This window comes from Amblyomma americanum, chromosome 1 (genome assembly GCF_052857255.1).
Source record: "Amblyomma americanum isolate KBUSLIRL-KWMA chromosome 1, ASM5285725v1, whole genome shotgun sequence".
Classification (NCBI taxonomy): Eukaryota; Metazoa; Arthropoda; class Arachnida; order Ixodida; family Ixodidae; genus Amblyomma; species Amblyomma americanum.
Window position 1 is genome coordinate 45,373,180 of NC_135497.1, and position 19,412 is coordinate 45,392,591.

Here is a 19,412-nt window from a genome sequence, read left to right on the forward strand (position 1 = left end):
CTAACATCAGCGTAGGCTCGAGTATAGCGATGTCAGTTATCAAGCATAATGAGGGTACGTTTGTTTTCGTTGGGAGTCGTAGACATTTCGGCTTACGCTCTCTTGAAAGACTTGATAACCCAAAGTGTGAATATAAACTTGCGATTTGAAAAGGCAGAAGACTAGGCATAAAAACTGCTCTCGTTTATATTTTGGTTTTCCTCAAGCTAACTGCATGCTACTTATTTTAGGGCAGCAAAATATCCATGGGCCAAGTCATTCTCAATTGTTCTCTTAATCTGCCCTTGAAGTTAGTTGAGTGTGTGATCAGAAGAGTGCTGAAGCTTGAAGCACAAAGTTCATTAAATACGCAAACCTGAAGAAGCTGAACAGCAGCTAAACAGTAACGTTAAAAAGAAAAAAAAATCACTTTTAAGGGAGCTGGATTTTGTCACTTTCAGGGCAGGAACCACATCCACTCCCCACTCTCGGCGTGGAACACTGCACCAAGATATGACGCACGGGGTTCGCAAAGCGTGTCTTCATTAAAGCCGCACGGCTGATGTGCTGGATGTTAATGATATCCGATAACTTCCAGTCAAACTGGCACCTATACATCACTGGCAACTGCGCAGAATGGGAAACAGCGCGTGAAAAGCGGAGCACGAGAACACTATGGCGCGACAAAATTTTTTGGCTACTTGCCTTTTGTCGCAAGCTGGAATTCATAGGCGGCTGCTGCAGCCCGCTTTCTTTGGAGGCCACTGTCAATCTTGCTGCATAGAGAGTACACATACGTGAGAGAATATAGACGGTGAAAAAATACTGTGCTGGTCTTGACGTATCGGCCGGGGAGCGGCCGAAACTCGCCGCACACTCGGCGAGTGTGGATTGCAGTACATAGGCCAAATTGCTTCCGATTCAGATTGAGTAACTGCCCTTCAGTCCCTCCCCGACTTCTCTCTTTCTAAACACCTCAGAGAAAAGGCCATGAGTTCGATAAACTTAAAGTGACAATATTACAGAACGGCTTCAGAAACGCTTGTGAGCGCGAGCGACGAGAATTAATACTGTGCAAGTGGGCATAAAGGAAAGCCACGGCGCCCTCTCCAATTTTCAGATGTCAGAGACCTACGAAAATTGCAACCAATAGCCAAAGCAACCCTTGAGTGCGTCGTCTGAGGTCATACCCTTTTTGCATGCCGCAACTCATCTTCAGCTTCACAAGCGGGGTTCACAAGGCTCCGACAGAGTCGCAGCGCAGAGTCGCCGTCATGTATACGGCTCGCTTCGCTACGCTGCCGTAGGGTGCGTTCCAATACCTCCCAGTAGACGGCTACTTAGACGTCTAGCCGGAAAGCCGCCATCTTGAGACGCGTTCCATTTCTCACGAAGCCGTCCAATATGACTGCTTCGCCGAAGTCAACATCGATGCAGGTCACGGTGTAAGACACCGTGACGCAGGCTAAATTCCTGTCTAAAGATGACGGAGCTTATGTACATACTACGCGAAAAAGCGCGACATGCACTTTGCGGGCGTCGGACTGTAGCCGGAGTATTGATAAGCACCGTCCTACAAATGCGAGTCATTCCGTTATGTGAATTGGTACGCAAAATAGAGGTTAATTAGGCGGTCTTCGTGGACGTGCGATTCCTAGTAGTGCTTTTATGTGAATCGCGCAGCAAAAGAATGGTGCGGTTGAGAAATTTGCTACAGCGGCGGACGCTGTAGGTATGTTTACATGGCCTCTTTATAACCTGACGATGACGGCTCTTAAGATCGATCTCTAATTCGCTGTCGTTGGGTTCCTGGTCGGGCGTCACGACTGTTGGCGTAACGGCATACAAATGTGTTTTCCTGTTACTGTATTAGCTGTATCAACTCTTTGGTGCACATTCTTTTTTATCTCTGCAGCATCAGAACAAACACACCGAACGGTGCTGGCATGTTGCGAAATGATTTTAGTCTGTGCAGGATTAAAGCTGGTTGCTGTATTAAGGTTTCTCGCCGTCGCCGAGTACCACGTACAGCAGACAGCAGGTTTAATGGCACGCACGTGTTTTTCTGTTGCAGTGTATAGTAGGAGTATCAGATTTCGCGCATAATAAATTTGTGTTTACAGTCATCCGTATTTTTTATGTTTACAGGACCGTCTGGACGAGCACAATCGAGGAGCATGTACAGTTTACCATCAATAATAAAGGAATAACGGCATATGTCTTTATTGTCGTCTTCAGACAGCGGCCCCGTCTGCTACAAGCGTACTGACCGATAGGCGCAGCCATCATTCCGATTTACGCGCAATATTATTGCAACAAAAATGTACAAACTGCTAAAAACACGCTTTTAATGATCCTTATACATAAGTTTAAGGAAAATTGTTCTATAACTGTTCTTAAGCTTTAGTTACATTCTATGCCGCGAGGCGGCGTGAGCAGTTGGCAAATTCCAATATATGGACATGTAGACGGCTTCCTAGACGTCTAGAGAATTGGAACGCGCCCATAGAGGAGTCGCAGCGGAGCGACTGCGCCAGCAGGGGGTGGATCGAATCCAGATTGCGCCTTCCAGAAATGCATGTAAACAAGAAAGCACGTCGCAGCGAAGCCAGGGGAAATTGGGGCATTGTCGGAGTGGTGGGCAAAAGTAGAAGCGCTTGTAAGCATAGCGGCTTTTCTGAAAACTCAGACGCCGGGAGTGGAGTTGAAAACCCGCAGCTGCCTAAAGGCCGTCGTACGATCGTTTTCTTTTTGTTTTCTGAGGATCCGCCAGCATGCGGACGACAGAGCGCACAGGCCAAGCTAATAGGCCACATTCTCACAGCCGGCCTCCTCTGCGGCGAGGCAGCGACGGAGCCGAAAACCGCGGCAGCAAGGGAGCGGCGCTGTGTTCTAATCGAAATTGGCACCGGACACCGGCAAACCAGTCGTGGCGGACGCTCGCTTCTCCCGAGGGACTCCAGTGTCTTTTTTTCGACGAAACAGCGGCGGCGGCGGCGGATCCGAAGGAGATGCCGAAGGTGCGGTGTCGTCTGTCGTGTGCTGGCGTTGCTTTGCTTGACTATTATCGCAAAAAAAAAAACAATGCGATCTCGCAAGAGGTGGAAAATGTTTGAAGTTGAATAATTTTGCGCAACTCCACAGTTTTTGCAGCGAAACACCACGCGTACAGCACCAAAACATATTTATACGAATATAGCAAGCTACTATTAAAGCGCTGGGCGCACTGCAGTCACATTATTCTGGCCAATAGGAACCAAATCGAACATATGTAGGGGGTAATGAACTCTTATCAATACAGGAATGGTTTGCCGGCGCTTCCTACATTGGCAATTATACTAACGTTCGAGAATTAGGCCAGCAAAACAGTTTGGAGAATATTTTACCAGTATCGGCTAATACACATGCAAATTTTAAGATTTTTCTTGATAGCCGAACTGAACGAATGTCTGAAAGAGATAAATTCGTCATGCTAGTAACGTTCTATACCGGATCGTTTTGCTGACATTCCCGTCTGTTTTAATGCATTCTATTCTGATATGCAACTGTGTGTACAACCATGTCTATCGCAAACGCTTGTATTTTACAGTTGTGTTTTTACTGTATGTGCTCGAACTAGCCAATGTTTTGCTGGGTAAAGGGATGAATTTTTTTCCTACGTTTCTCTCACTCTCTCTCTCTCCATGGTGTCCAGCTAAATGTAACCACGTTTTTAACAACTGAAGGAGTGTCCTAGGCGCGTAAAATGTGTTCAGTACTGCTGGGGTCGTGTGGCCTACTCTGCAGTATCCATTCAGCAAGACTTGAGTTTCAGTCCGGTGTGTGCATATGACACTGAAGCGGCTTTCGCACTTAGCGATTTCATAGCAACAACTTTAAGTCAGATGACAAGCATATTTTGACTATGACCATTGTGATGGTGTTTCCAAATTAGACCCAGGTCGTTTCCGAAACGTTGCCCCCCTCCCGAAATTTGACCTGCATTGATTTGGACCAAAATCTATTTTCAGGCTAATTTCAATGGGCTCGATACGATGCCAGTTTCTAAACTTGACCCTGCCTAGCCCCAAAATTTGACTTCGGCCGAATTGGAGCAACCATAACTGAGCGTCCAGCCATATTGAGCGTGCAACCATAACTGAGCGTGCCCGACACGATGACGACCTCCAAATCTCGTCCGGGCCATTGCCAAAATGCTTTCGCTCGACCTTTGGTATAACCATGATTAAACCCTGCCTAACTTTAGTTTTCGCACTGCACAGTCAATTAATTAGTTTAGACTGACTAGCTAGCTTTTTAAATAATAACTTCTTGTTCGCAGCTAGGTACCATCCGAGTAATTTTTTCTTCAAGCTATAAAAGATAGCGCGATAAACCAAAATACATAACAGTGGTGCTACTTGAGCGCAACAGATGCAAATTCGCTTATCGTATATCCCGCGCCCAGTGCAAACACAAAACTCATAGCAGACTCGTTTATGTGGAATGCTTTGCATATTGCCAAATAAAATAAAGCCGTCATCCGCCCTCTGTTCCTTCGCAGCGGGCGCTTTCGGGGCGCAAGACGCGTGCATCTCCCGACGGTGAAAAAAAAAGGGGGGGGGGGGGCTTTTTTTTTGCGCCCGCGCATCCACACACTGGCGCATAGCCGCCGCCAAAGCAGTGATAGGGAAGCCGCGATAGAGTCACTGGAAAAAAATTTTCCAGTGACTCTAATCCGCGACGCCCGCCGGCGCCATCTCTCGCTCGCAGCAAGCAAGCCGTGGGTCACGTGAGGCGAGCTCGCGCTGTGACTGGCACATTTTTTGTGGGGCGGGGCTCTGTCGCCGCCGCTCCACGGAAACGTAGAGCAGGGCCCAGCGGCGCCGGCCGCCAGATTTGGGGCGAAACCGGTTCAAAAACATCCCCCTCCGTCGGCTCCGGTGGCGACCGAGTCGACAGAGGAAGCGAAAAACCGGCTGTGAGAATGTGGGTGTAGGCGTCCAGCTGGTCCGGCGACCAGAAAATTGGTTAAACTTCTGTGCAGATGAGCGGGCTCGGCTGGCGACCGTATTGCAGCTATTGGCGGCCTTTTACGTGACGTCTCAGGTACCTCCTCCTCCTCCTCCTGCCAGAGCAAGGTGACCGTCCCTCGATTGTAATGAGGAGCGAGGTGTAGGTGGTGGCCGCGAAACATATTATATTGACCACATGTTGATTTTTCAATAACGTATGTTGCCGGGCTAGTTGGTTTTGCACTTTTTAAAAAGACACACAAGTACATATACAAGTACATACACACAAGTACATACACAAACATGTGCTTTTTCCGGAATAAGCAGTTGGAGGTTGGCGCCTGTCCTTCGTCTCCGTCATTTTGTGCGTGTACTTGTAGCGCTATGTCTTTTTTCAGAAGTGGTGATATTACTTGTGTACAGAGCGACTGCGAACTTCGCCACGTACAGAAGCGGCCGGTGACAGTTCATCTAGTAGAATACTTAATCATCTACGCTAATCGAGTTGACTGAGCGCCTCTTCAAGCCGACGCAAGACCTACGTGGAGGCGGTGTCACGAAGTGTTTAATTGGAGCTGTTGTAGTTGTTGCAAACGTTTGTAATTCCTGTAAGGATCATCATGGATAGCAGGCGGGTAACAGCTGTCCCTGGTGAATTTGCGGTGCGTGCATAAGCTGCGCAGCACAGTGACAAGTGTCCGCGTAGAGAAAGTGTTTGCGATCAGAGCGAGTGCTTTTACGCGAAGTCTGCTACGTATCCATCAACGATTTTGATCGCGGTTCGTGCGCGCATTGTGCCTGAGAATTGCCGTGTGTGCGAAGCGACACGATCTTGGCCATACGGCCGTCGGAAAAACAGTAGCGTCGCCATCCTGTGCCTTGGTGCTCCATTCAGTACATTTTTTTCTACGGTGTGTGCTCGGGTTACGAATGGCTGGCGGTACTGAGTAACCTGTGGGAAAACATCGGCCTGAAGTGCAAATGTCTTTTCTGGAGAGTCATTTTTTTATTTCCCGCTCGCTGTGGAGACCTACGTAAGCAAAAAATATTTGTACGATGATTGGGCCACTGAAAACAACTTCGTCTAGCCCTTTCGGTTTAGGTTGTGACAAAATGGCATCACGCGATTACAAAGAATAATCATTGCCGCAATTAAATTACGGCTGGATCACTGTGTACAAGTTCTTAATTTGTGTCAACCTATGTGTCTGTTTCTTCATGAGTATTTCACTTCATATTAAGCCCAAAAAAGTATGGCAGCAGCTTATGTTTCTACACATTTAACTAGGTGACTCGAGAAGTACATTTGTCTTTGTAAATTATGAAAGCTGATTACAAGGATGTTTTGTAAAGTTCAGCAGTTTGGCGGCTGAAGAAAAACGACTGACTTTACGTGACACCACTTTTAGACAGCAGATATCAAATTGAGCCCTGTAGAGCTGGTTTCAGCATGACAGCTTGCCACCCGTTCGCCCGACAGTACATTCAGGTCAAGATCTGTGAAACTTACAGAAGGCTACAGCAGGACAGTAAGTACGGTGTACATATATATAGTGCATGACGGTGCATATATTTTCCTGCCTCATCGTAGCTTGGCCCCTGCATATGTCTTGCCAATCATCAGCCAGCACCTGTGGCTCTATTTGTGGCATTAGCATGTGCTTCAAATCACAAAATACAGTTCATACTCTTGCCTGCTAGACTGCTTTGGCTCATTAAGTTGATTTATAGAAATCGGCAAGCTTTTGGAACACATCCCTGCAAAAGCCAGCTTGCTCTCGTTCTTCATGACATGCATTTATACTTCACTTGCAGTATCCCCCTCGATGCTTTTTTTCTTGACTGAAAAAAATCATGTGATGAGATCCTTTATTTATGTAAGGCTGATTTTCTTAAGCTTTAACTTGCATCCAAAAGCTCTAAACTCAATTCCAGCTTTAACATTCAGTCGCAGGCAGATTTTTCTTGCTAATTCTTAAATATACTGTTTTTTCCTGCAACCTCAGACGACCTCCAAGCAATTTCCCTTGGGCCTCAGCTTATTATTACACACATTATGAACTTCCCTTCCATGTTTTGCCACATGCCTGCAATGAAAGTTAGATGCGGTATGCCACCTTGCAATCAGTACCAGCGTTTCAATTCTCCAGAACAACATTTTTCATGCTCTAGAATGGCCTGTTTTCTAATGTTACTAAGAATGCAAGTAATATTTTTTATTTTCAGCATAACAACATTTTGTCCACTTATTAGGCCTTGCTGAGAAAGGGGTGTTCTCTGTACACTGGTTAAAATACTCAGCTAACAATATGGCTCACAATGTGGCATGGTCTTGCCTAATAATCCTTACACACCCACACAGAACTTAGGATATTTACACCCATTCTTACACCCATATACATACACACATACATTTACACCCATATTTACACCCATTACAGGCATTCTAATAATATGAATCTAACCTCGCTAGAATACTGGGATTAGTCCAGATCTGAGCCGCTAGTTTTATTCTCTCAGACTATTTTTGAAGCTACAGTGTCACAGCACTAAAGATTACTCTTCAATTTTTTTATCTCGTGAAGAAACTGCAGTTTTTGTTTTGCTCTTTACCTCCCATAACTAACTAATCTGTTCCGACTCAAGGTTCCTTCTCTATTAGACGCAAAAGCACTTTTGTGCCTCAGTTCATGTCACTGCATTTCAAGTTACATTGTTTCTCCGTGAAAGGCTAGAATGGCGCTCCCCTCCATCTGTTTGATAGAAATAAACCACCTGATTTAATTTGAAACCTCACAAGGCTTACTAACGTCTTGTCTTTTGACCTGGTCAATGCAAAAATCCACGCAGTAAATGACGATGTTGGTCCATTGATTTAGGTAAATTCCCCAAGGCGGAGAAGATTTGTAACAAGGGAGTAATTACTCATCAGCATCTACCCAAGGGCAGCCATACGGCTACAGAGGGAAGCTATACAGGCCCCACAGAAACTTCGTAATTAGACGAGAATTTGTCCTGGTCTCCGTTTCGAACCTGAGACCACCAACTCACCGGGGTAGTCGCTCTACCAGCTCAGCTATCAGGGACGGCTAGCACATGGCAGGGCAAACTCCAAGTGGGAACAGTGTCGGTCCAATGTTTTAAGGGAATCCCTCGAGGTGGAGAGACATGTAATGAGGGAGTAATTACTCATTAGCACCCACCCACGTGCTACATAAAACAAAGAAAAGCTACAAAGCTTTGCTTTGTAGCCGTATGGCTGTGCTTGCACGCGAATGGGTAATTACTCCCTTATTAGTAAATTACAAACTCCTCAAGCTCCACTTTGCACACCATGTAAAAATTTACCGCTGAAATGTTGTCATTTAGGACCGTTGACGTATAATCATTATTAAAACAAATTGGTGTAATAAAGTGCTTAGTTACTCGCCCAGCTCGGCAAATCAAAATCATCCTCTCTGGCTCTCTTATGCATAACGTTGTTCCTTTGGAACTTTCATCACAATCTATTTCTAGTAATACCGTGCCAGATTTGCACAGTAGTTGTGTCGGCAGCTACAGTTGCATTTAAGGTAACTTGCACTCTCTGTACAAGCTAGTTCTAGCTAGCTAAACTAGTGCATTGTAAAGCTAACACGCATTTATGGGCCTATTTGTGTCAGTCTTTCCTTGGTGCATGTCTCTTATCGTCCCTTTAGTTAAGCAGCACACCGACTTAATAGCGCTGTTCGGTGAAAATGCTATGCGCGCACGCTTACGCTTATGACTCTTATATATTGAGGGTATCTAGCACGTGATCATGGTGCCTCGGCCAATGGGAGGCTCTGTTATCCAGCGAGGCGCGAGGAGAGGAGGGAAGCCGGAAAGTTCAAAGCTTTTCGTTACTTTTGCTTCATTGAGGTCTTTAAGAATGCTCAATCGCGGCGATCGCTATGTTCAACGCGGAGCGCATAGTTTTGCCACTCGCGGTGATGAGGCGTTCGCACCGTAGACAACCTAAAGAAAACAGGCTCTGGTCAGAGAGTGTGGTGTCTAGATGACAGAGTTTGAAGTGAGTGCGAATCAGAAGCATGCGCCAATCGGTGCGCAGTAAAACGCTCTCCTGACCTTTTCGCACTTCGCCCACAAGAGGCTATGGGAGCCTTGATTTTGTAAAGTCACTGGTACGCTGAGTTCCAGTGAATTTATGATTTTGCTTGAACGGCTGCTCCGGAGCCGATGCCCAGTCATGAAAAATATAGGAGCAAATGCACGAGTACGCCGAAATTATTATGGTAATTTCTGCCGCAAGATATCTACGCATTTTGCTTCAAACACGTGCCTGTACCGCCGCAAGCGATTAGACGGGAGGCACTGCCGGGCGCACCAATAGGAACGCTGGAACCGTCCGGGTCTCCCCCAAGCAGCAAACTGATCGCGCGCCTTTCTGCCCCACGTCCGCACGAAGGCGAAAAATGTGCGACTCGCATGCTTGCGGATACGCACAAAAAACGACCGTACGTACGACAGCCTTTAACTCCCTGCTGTGACACTAGGCGGCGCTACTATCGCGAAAGCTTCGATGCGCTTGCTTCCATGTAAAGAATGCTTTGTCACCGCTGCCGCTGCGACTTCGTCGCTGCCAAGTAGCCGCGGCAAAAGGCTTAGATAACACTTCTTGCGAAGGGCACATACCCCCCCCCCCCCCTCCTCATTTCTCTTTTCCTTCTGGCTACTCTGTCAGCTGTTGTCTTTCACGCTAGCAACAATCTTTCGGGTTCCCCCTCTTTTCTTTCTCTCTCGCTCTTTTTTACCATATCTAGCTTAGGCGGCTAAACTAGCGGTGGGTGCACCATCGCCCGATTGAAAGAAACAAACACCCCTTTAAGCATTTTTGTCCGGCTTCCTTTGTTGCTGGGTTTGTATTCTTTCCCAAGCCCCCTCTCGGCTCTTCCACGAAGATGGAAGAACGCATACATAACTTGATACATAGCACGCCTTGATACATAACAGCGCTTTTTCGATTGCATGATTTCACCCCAATTTAGCTTTTTTATATTCATCGTTAGTGGTGCAGATAGTGATAACGCCAACATAAACATTAAAGAGACTGCCCGCAGCTCTGTTTCGACGAAGGTCGGTTCGGGCTCGGAACGTCAAGAAACGTAACGTTTCTACACCACGTCTGTTTTCTTTCCAATGTAATGCCAGTCCTGCTTTAGGATATATATATATATATATATATATATATATATATATATATATATATATATATATATATATATATATATATATATATATATATATATATATATACATATATATATATATATATATATATATATATATATATATATATATATATATATATATATATATATATATATATGATGGCAGCTGACAGTCACCGAAACCAAGCTGCATAGGGGCACGATATTTTTTTTATTGTGTTGTGCTTATCAGCGGGATAATATTACTTAGATTAATAAATCGTTTAAACAAAATTATATATATATATATATATATATATATATATATATATTAAGGAAGCAAACCGTCACCGAAACCAAGGTGCATAGGGGAATGTTTTCTATTTTTTGTTATTTCTAATGCCAATCAATTGGTTTAAAGAAAATTACTTATAAACCAGCAGAAAAAACAACCATGCCTCCGGTGGGATCCGAACCCACAACCTCCGAATATCGCGTCCGGTGCTCTTACCAACTGAGCTACAGCGACGGCTGTCCAATCTGCTGCTTTCGTGGGTATTTATGTTTTGCGTGTAAGCGAACCTTGAGAGTGTTCACCAGCGCCACCCTCGTCCATAGCGGTGGACGTAGCACGTCCTGTAATACCGCAAGTGTGACGTAGAACGTCATCTAACGGCGAGGGCGGAAACTGTGCGAGAACCCTCTTAAGCTACCTATGGCATCAAGACTGCCAGAACCGAGACCCCCGTTAAGCTATTAGCAGACAAGGCAAATGAAATGAGGGGCTCGTTTGACAAACATATTAAGGAAGCAAACCGTCACCGAAACCAAGGTGCATAGGGGAATGTTTATTTATATATATATATATATATATATATATATATATATATATATATATATATATATATATATATATATATATATATAGCGTCCACTAGCGCCATAGAACGAATACCGCATATAATTACTTCAACCTTGTTCTTTACTACAAACAAGGGCAGCCCGACTTGTTCCTTCTACCTCTACGTCGTTGCCACACAGCAAAGTACTGAGTGTGTATATACCGGGTGTTTTAGCGAAGTTTCACAAATTCCTGAGGATATAGGGTTCCATATAGCACAAAAATATGTGTACGATCACGCTCTCTGCCCTCGTGGACACAGTATGCTTCAAAACCCCTCTAATTATCCAGGCATTTAACAAACTCACTAAATAACTTTTCAATTATTGTAGGGTGGATAGTGCCATTTGGGAGTTTGATACCGTGGACAAGGCGATGACGAGTGGGCACCACAACAGTGAGATCGGCATGCCTCCAATGCCTCGTTTTTTCGCTGTGCAGGCTGTGCTGGCGCTCGGCATATCAACTTCGCCGGCTGCAGGCACTGACTCGACGTCTTTCTCTGGTCCGGGGGTTGCAAGTTCTGGGCTTCGGTTCACCGACAAATTCAGCCTTTTACCCGGCCAGGCTCTTCTTTTCATAGAATCCCTCGTCCACACCCGTCCAGCGTCATCGACGATGGCATCGCCACTCACACCGGATTTAAAGCGACAACACGCTGGCTTTCCCTTCAGTGGGCACGGGAACAGTGACATCGGCATGCCTCCAATGCTTCGTTTCTTCACTCTGCAGGTTTGTGCGCACAATTCTTTGCACGCTAGGAAATGCGACGATCGCTGTTTACTTCTGTTCCCGTGCCCTCGGGTGTGCTTTGATGCTGCTTGTGAATGTTTTTCAATGATTTTCCTGCTTTTGCGCTCTGGCGACGTTGAATCTAACCCGGGTCCTACGACTCGCTCCCTTGACATAGACAACCTGCCAGACAATGCATCTGATCAAATGAAAGTTATGTTTAAGCTGCTCAAGGATGTACTTTCTCGTCCGTTGCAAAGCTCAAAAGATCAGGTCGAATTAGCAGCTGAATAAAAGGCATTACGAGTACTCAGAAGAACATCGAATCAAAGTTAGCTGGCATGTGCAAGATGCTTGATGAACTCGAAGAAAAGGCAAAGGAATTCGACGACATGGGTCCAGAGCTTTCACCTTTAAAGAAATCTGTAGAAGACCAACGTATTCGAAATGATTTGCTGCAGTCTCGCCTTGATGAAGCAGAAGATAGATCGCGACGTGAAAACAATATTTAGGGGTACACCCGATGCGGAAGAGACTTGGGCAGATACTGAATCTAAACTCCTGGAAGCCTTGACTAAGGTTGTCGAAGTATGCTCCTCGAGTTAAATTCAACGTGCACATCGCCTGGGAGTTTTTTCCAGAAGAGAAGTGTCGACCAATCATAGCTAAATTTTTGGACACTAAAATGAAAGACAAGATATTAACCCTTCGTAACCAATTTAAAACAGATAACATCACTATCAGTGAAGATTTCTCACCTGCTGCGCGCCAGGCTCGAGAATTCGAATATAATCACGCTGGCCCTCGCTCTTTTAAGATACAATATAACAAGCTGCACATCAATAAAAAATGCTTCTTGTATAACCCTACCACGGACACGTTTGAAGAAATCGTGGCACGTGGCGAATCATCTGCATTGGAATCGTCTGCATTGGATTCCGTAACTGGATCTTGCGCTGCACCTATAGGGAATCGCGACGGGTAATGGACAGTTGTCATCGTCGATATCAGTTCTTTATGCTAACGTCAGGAGCCTACTTAACAAGCATCTTTCTTTATCTTATGCTATAGACACATGCTCAGCTGACATTATAGCACTAACGGAAACCTCGCTCCCAATGCATGTGTCAGATTCCGAAATCTTCCACAACGCTCATTGCTATTCGGTATATCGTTGCGATAGGACAGCTAAGCGCGGCGGTGGTGCTTTACTTGCCATTTACAAAGACATTCCATCTTCATGTATCCAAGTCTTCAGCGAACTAGGACTAATTTTTCCATCAATAGTGATAGGTCATCCTCAGATTGGTTATTGGCGTCTGTTACCGTTCTCCTTCTTATTCGTCCACAATCACTAAGAAACTTCACGACGCTATATATCTTGTTCGCGCACGATTTCCGTCACCACCGCTTTTTCTACTTGAGGACTAATTTTCCAACTATTTTATGGACAGCTCAGCCGCCTTCGTCATCTCCCCCTTCGCATCAAGCTAAAGAATTCGCAAAACTATGCGCCACATTTTCGCTAACTCAGTTACGAGAGGACGGTAAATAACGCTTCGAACACTCTCGATCTAATTCTAGTAACTAATCCAGAGTTAGCTACTGACAAAACATATCTTCCAGGCATCAGCGATTACGTTCTGCTCAATTTCTGCATTTACATACCACGTCCAAAAGTTAATAAAATAAAAAAATCATTCTGGATTACAAACTCGCCCATTTTACCGCTATTAACGATGAACAGGACACATTTGTTGATTACTTTATTGCAAATTCAGACTACTGCTCTGTCGGGGATAACTGGATATCATTGAAAACGAAGGTTCACGAACTAACTGATAAATATATCTAAAAGCGCAACGTCACCTCTAATCCACAAGCACCATGGCACAACTCTCACATAAGACGATTATCTAACAAAAAGAAACGTTTATACCACCGCGCGAAGTTTTCACCATCTAATGCGTAATGGGCGAAGTACAAATCTGCTTCCGACGCTTACGTCAACGCGATTAAACTTACAAAGAATAACTTTTTCTCTGCCACATTACCAGCTATTTAGAAAACGAGTGTTAAAAAATTTTGGTGCGTTGTACACCCTGCGAACGACCCATTAATTAGACTACAAGACGCCTCCAGTAAACTTATCCCAAATGACCTTGGTGCTTCCGTGCCGAATGACAGATTCGTTGAAAGCTTTTCCTCCATTTCAAGCGTTAATCTTCCATTCATACCGCACCACAGGTTCCCGACAATGTCGCCTATAACTGTCGATCCACCTGGTGTAGCCAAATTAATTGAACCTTTAAAAATGATTCTTCACCTGATTCCGACGCGATTATCGCTAAATTCCAAAAAAAAATACTTGTGCTTATATTTCAGTTATACTAACCAAACTTTCTCAGCAGTCACTCGACACAGCAAGCCTTCCTAACGACTGGAAAATTGGGAAGGTGGTTCCACTTCACAAGTCCGCTTGTAAGCACTCCCTTCAAAACTTTCGTCTCATTTCGCTCACCAGCACATGCTGCAAATTAGTAGAAGATATCATTTTCAAAAATGTCGTTACCTTTCTCGATGAGAATTCATTTTGCAACCCTGCGCGACATGGTTTTCGTCAAACATACTCCCGTGAAACTCAACTACTAGTCTTTACTGATAAGCTATACCGCATACTTGACAACTCATCATGCGCTGACTGCATTTTGTTGGACTTTTCCAAAGCCTTTGATAAAGTATGCCATAAACTGCTGCTACATAAACTGAGCCATCTTAATCTCGATCCTAACGTCTTCCAATGGATTAAATCTTTCCTTCTAAACCGTTGGCAATTTGTGCATGCTAATAACACTAATTCACCGATTGCTAACGGGCTATCGATTATGTGAGCGCGCAAATGGACGCTGAGCTGGCTTTCAGACTGTATGCTGCCCAACATCCTGGCCGTCGTGTGCCGACTTATTCCACGTTCGTATCGATATTAAATAAATTTAGCTCTACTGAATCAGGTCTTGTTGAGAAAAGGAAGAGACCAGGGATCGCAATCAACGATTTTGAAATTGATGTCCTCGCGTACGTTTCTATCAGGACAGCAGCAAGTGTCAGGGAAATCTCCAACGCGCACGGAGTCAGCCCGGCATCAGTTTGGAGGCCACTATCAAGACACAGCTACCACCCCTGTCATGTGTGTCTTCACCAGGAACTGACACCAACTGACTTTCAGAAACAGCTCGATTTTTGCAACTGGTGCCTAATTAAATGTGATGAAAACCCGATGAGAGCGATGGGAAAAACTTTAAAAGCAAGATTTTGCATCGCATCTGAAGAAATGACCATTGCCTTCAATATTTCTATAACACTACCTTACAGAGTTATAGTATTCAAAATTTTTATCCAAGAATGCTGGACATGTCGCCGAGTGTTCTAATTAGCCGCAGCGCAGCCAGACTGCTCCGAATTAACGGCATTCCCGCTATTGAGTAGCAGATTGGTTTGAATGGACTGGACAAGCTGTCTGTGAAGTTCGCTTAACATTCCATGGCGCCATTTAGTCTCTTGGTTGCGAGGAATGCCGCGTTTCTGGAGCCACTTAGCCTCAGGAGGTTGAAAGCTAAACATTTCGGCAGATTTGACTATCTGGTTGAGTTTGAAGACTTATATTAACATGCACATCTCCACCCAAAAAAATTTAATCTCTAATCCAAAGTTTCGAAGCCAGCTCGGCTCCTTCATCAGGGCTGACTGGGGGCAGTGGCTAGCGTCTTTAATTATGGGGGTAGGGGGCTCAAAAGAACGAAAGGTGTGATGCGAAAGGCGTGGGGGAGGGGGCGATGTGGGTTAAGGTTGTGAGTCACACTGGTGCACTGTAGGGATGTGCACTGTGGAGAGGTGCAGTTTATTATAAGCCTCAGAGGGACATCCGACGGGGACTCCACGGCGGCTGTATTGAAGTCGGCGTGTCGCTAACAAAGGGACCCGTGCTGTCCTCGTCTCCGCTTCTTGCGGCTGATGTCTTTGTGTTCTTCGTGCCGTCAAGGGCATAACCCGTACTGAAGAAACTTAGGCAGGTACGGCGGTCGACGTGCATGCGGCGCCAAGGGGTTACCGAGGCTTCGGGCATGCGAGAGATGCGCCTGGGTAGGATCAAATGACCGGTAAGCGCTTATTCCCTTGACGACTGTTTTTTTTTTCTTGTGTAAAGAACCGAACGTCTTCAGTGATAGTTCCTTCGGCATACGTTTGTCTCGCATGCATGCGTGCAAAAGAGAAAACCAATGTCAAGGTTAGGAATGTAGTAACTTCTATGCGGTGGGGAATGACAGTGGCGCTTGTTTTGTTTGTGTGTTTGGTTGCAACCTCTCCTTTCCCAAATATTTGGCTGATCGAGGGAATTGCAGAGTTTTGGTTTTCCTTTCCCCGACTATTGTTTAGTCGATATTCTTTCCCCAATCTGTGACTAGTCGGCGGAAACCTTATTTTCCTTTCCGTAATTATTGATTAGTGAGGAGGGTCGATTGTTACCTTATTGGTTGTTCTCCCCGCTAAGGGCGGGGACAGAGGGGTTAAACGTATGCGCTCTGGGTTGAACCAGAGTTTATTTTATTGTCTTAATTTCACATTACTGTGATCCCTTTCGATGTTGTAATATAGTAATGTCTCTCTATTTGTCTCTCTGTGTTAAGTTTTTTGTCGATTTCGTTCCAACATCTCTATATTCCTTTGCTTTTCCAATGTTCCCTGTCTGCCATGCGCTGCCACTCAAGCCCTTTGAGGCTTTGGCAGGCCTGATTTTGGTGTACGGGAACTGACATGAATAAAAGTACTATCCATCTAACTATTCCTCTGATCAACGGTTTAGTCATGTTGTAAGTAGTTCTCTGCTTAATCGTTTCTTCTTGTTTTATTTATGTTGTAAATAGTTTAAGTTCTCCTTTGCTCGATTAAGGTGAATGTTTGCAAGTTAGAATCCACCACGTTATAAAGAAACCCCAGTTTCGTCATCAACAAGGTGTTTCTTTTCATCGCCACCTGAAGGGGAAACTCAACTGTGTCCGAATTATTTGGTTTTCCGAATTAGCGGGCGTCGGTATAGTATACGGTTTTGATGTACATTAAAACCTCGTGTGTGTAAGAAGGCAAGACTCATAGTATATTATGGTTTATGGGGGTTTAACGTCCCAAAGCGACTCAGGCTGAGAGACCCTGTAGTGAAGGGCTCCGGATAATTTCGGCCAAGCGTGGTTCTTTAACGTGAACTGACATCGTACAGCATACGGGCCTCTAGAATTTCGCCTCCATCGAAATTCTGCCGCCGCGGCCGGGATCGATCCCGCGTCTTTCGGGTCAGTAGCCGAGCGCCATCACCACTGTGCAACCGGGGCAGCTTTCATAGTATAGTATGAATGCATGGCACGGTGTGGGACGATACGGTACGGTACGAAACGATATGACATAGCATGACATCGTATGACATGGCACCCCACGGTACAATACGGTACGGTATCGTATAGTATATTTCAACGTCTTGAAGCTATTGCTATCACTTCTACGCCCAGGGGAGCGCGAGGTGGTTGGGGATGTTTGTTCCGCAGACCTTCGTACTTTTGTTTTCTTTAGACATCTGCAGGGAACGCATCCAAGACGTCCTATACCGCATCCAGAGCCACGTATTCAATAAATAGCGCACCCTGTAGCTATACATGGAGTCCGCGAACCTCCGGCACTGACCTGATCAAAAATTGAAATCAATTAACGCAGTCGCGTTTGCATCATACCACAATTTCCACACTGTTAAGGCGTCTAACCAATGTGTTTGCCGTCGTTCAGTGCATTCAACAGAACATATTGCAAAACCGCATCGCCAAAGCCATCGTTCACTGACATATCGCGACGCCACCGGAGGACCGGCTAACTCGGCGAAGGATGACGCAGCATTTTTGTATAGCTAAGGTGAGGTATAGTATGGTTGCGTTTTGGTTATCCGGTTTGTATCCGACACTTTGAACACAGGCACGCACACGAGGGCACGAGCGGAACCGTTTTACACCAACAGTGGCACGAAACGGTGTCCTGGGCCGTCTGCATATCGCAGTAGCAATCGCAGTAATGTGTCTGTAGTAACTGAAATTTCATGGTTGAAAATCACACGATGGTTTCTGAGGGGTGCCAGCAGTAGTGCTGAGCTCAGGGCAGGCGTCAATTGGCAAAAAAACATTGGTCAACAGCTCGCGTTTCCCACGGCTCGGCGGGCCCGCTCGTGCTCTGGACGGTCAGACACCTCGAAGCGCGCAGCCGGCTGGGCTGCTAGCTGCGAAGCCGGTCGGCTTCTGTGAATGAAGCCGCACGCAGCGCAGGAGATGGCGGAGCGTCGACTGACTGGATACAGCTCAACAATGAAGCGTAAAAGGCCTTTCAGAAGCAGGTACCCCAACTTCCAGCACTGACCTTCTATCATGACGTTGCAAGACAGCCGTCTCGTAGCTGCTGTCCTGACATCGCAAGCGCCTGGCGGCCACATCTCTGTTCTTCGAGCGGATGAACGGGAATGGCAGCACGCAGCGTTTTCTTTTCCCGGCTCTCTGAGGCTACGCAGTGAGCAGCCGTAACCGCCATGCCTAACGCATAAAAACACGCTCTCGGCGTAAAAGGGGCAAGAAGTGGCGTCGCTCCGTAAGGCTGTTGCCGATCCTGATGGGCATCATGCACGCATATGCGCCCGCACACTGCAACACAAGCTTCCTGCGTTTTTTGCGTACATGTTGGGGCGCAAAGTTGACTTACACGAAATGGGTCTGGCGTGAGAACGCGGAGTCGGCCCTGACCGGAACGCTGTATTCACAGCCCGCGGCTTTATGGTTGTTCCGACGAGCTGGGAAACGTTGCGCGCAAAACTTTGTATGAAAAAAAAAATATATTTTTGAAGATGCGAAAGATAGTCTCAAGCTTTTCAGCATTTGCAAAAGCACAAAACGTACGCTTACAAAACGAGCCCGCACGTTTCCTCCCATGAAAACTATGTGCTGTAAGCGAACGCTGGTCACTCAAGGTGTGAGGCAAGTCGGTGGGCATACGCTGTAGATGAAATGCGCTCGTTGCTCACCTTTGCACCGCAAAATTTTTTTTTCTCCCTGGTAGGGGCAGGGGTGGCCGTGGTGGTGTTCGGGGTCCCACGGGGCGCCAGATAATCCGGACTGACTGAGGGCCACCCACCTGGAAGACCAGAGGCGTTCACTGTCAGCTGTTCACGTCGTATCAGTTTGTGTATCGGATGCAATAACCGGTACGTAACTTTGCTTTTAACCCGTTGCGCAACGCTTGGACCGCAAGCAGGCAGGCAGACAACTGTTGGCCGCCAGCATATGGCGCAAGGCACTCTTAAGAAATACTCGTCGAAATTACCGTCAATGAACATGTCGTAGCAAAGGTAATATTTATCGACGTCAATGAAAGTATGACACTATATCACTGAGTTGCCCAAGCGGAGCGTCCAGCCCGTGTTTGGCAATCGTAAGCAGCACGTCACCGGCGCGCCCTCCGACGCATCGGTTGGCACTGCGGTCGTCATGAACCCCAAATAGTGAGTGCGCTCCCTATTAGAAACAACCCTGTTCCGCG

At 46.0% G+C, this 19,412-nt stretch overlaps 1 protein-coding gene across 1 annotated transcript in view; it reads right to left on the bottom strand.

The window, feature by feature from the left end:
• LOC144129665 (uncharacterized) overlaps positions 1-19,412 on the bottom strand; it is a 59,157-nt gene that overhangs the window by 27,347 nt on the left and 12,398 nt on the right. The window contains exons 3-4 of the mRNA XM_077663796.1: positions 18,898-19,007; positions 685-755 (exon numbers count right to left, since the gene is read on the bottom strand). Of these exons, the coding sequence (XP_077519922.1) occupies positions 685-755; positions 18,898-19,007 (181 nt within the window). The remainder of the gene's footprint in view (positions 1-684; positions 756-18,897; positions 19,008-19,412) is intronic.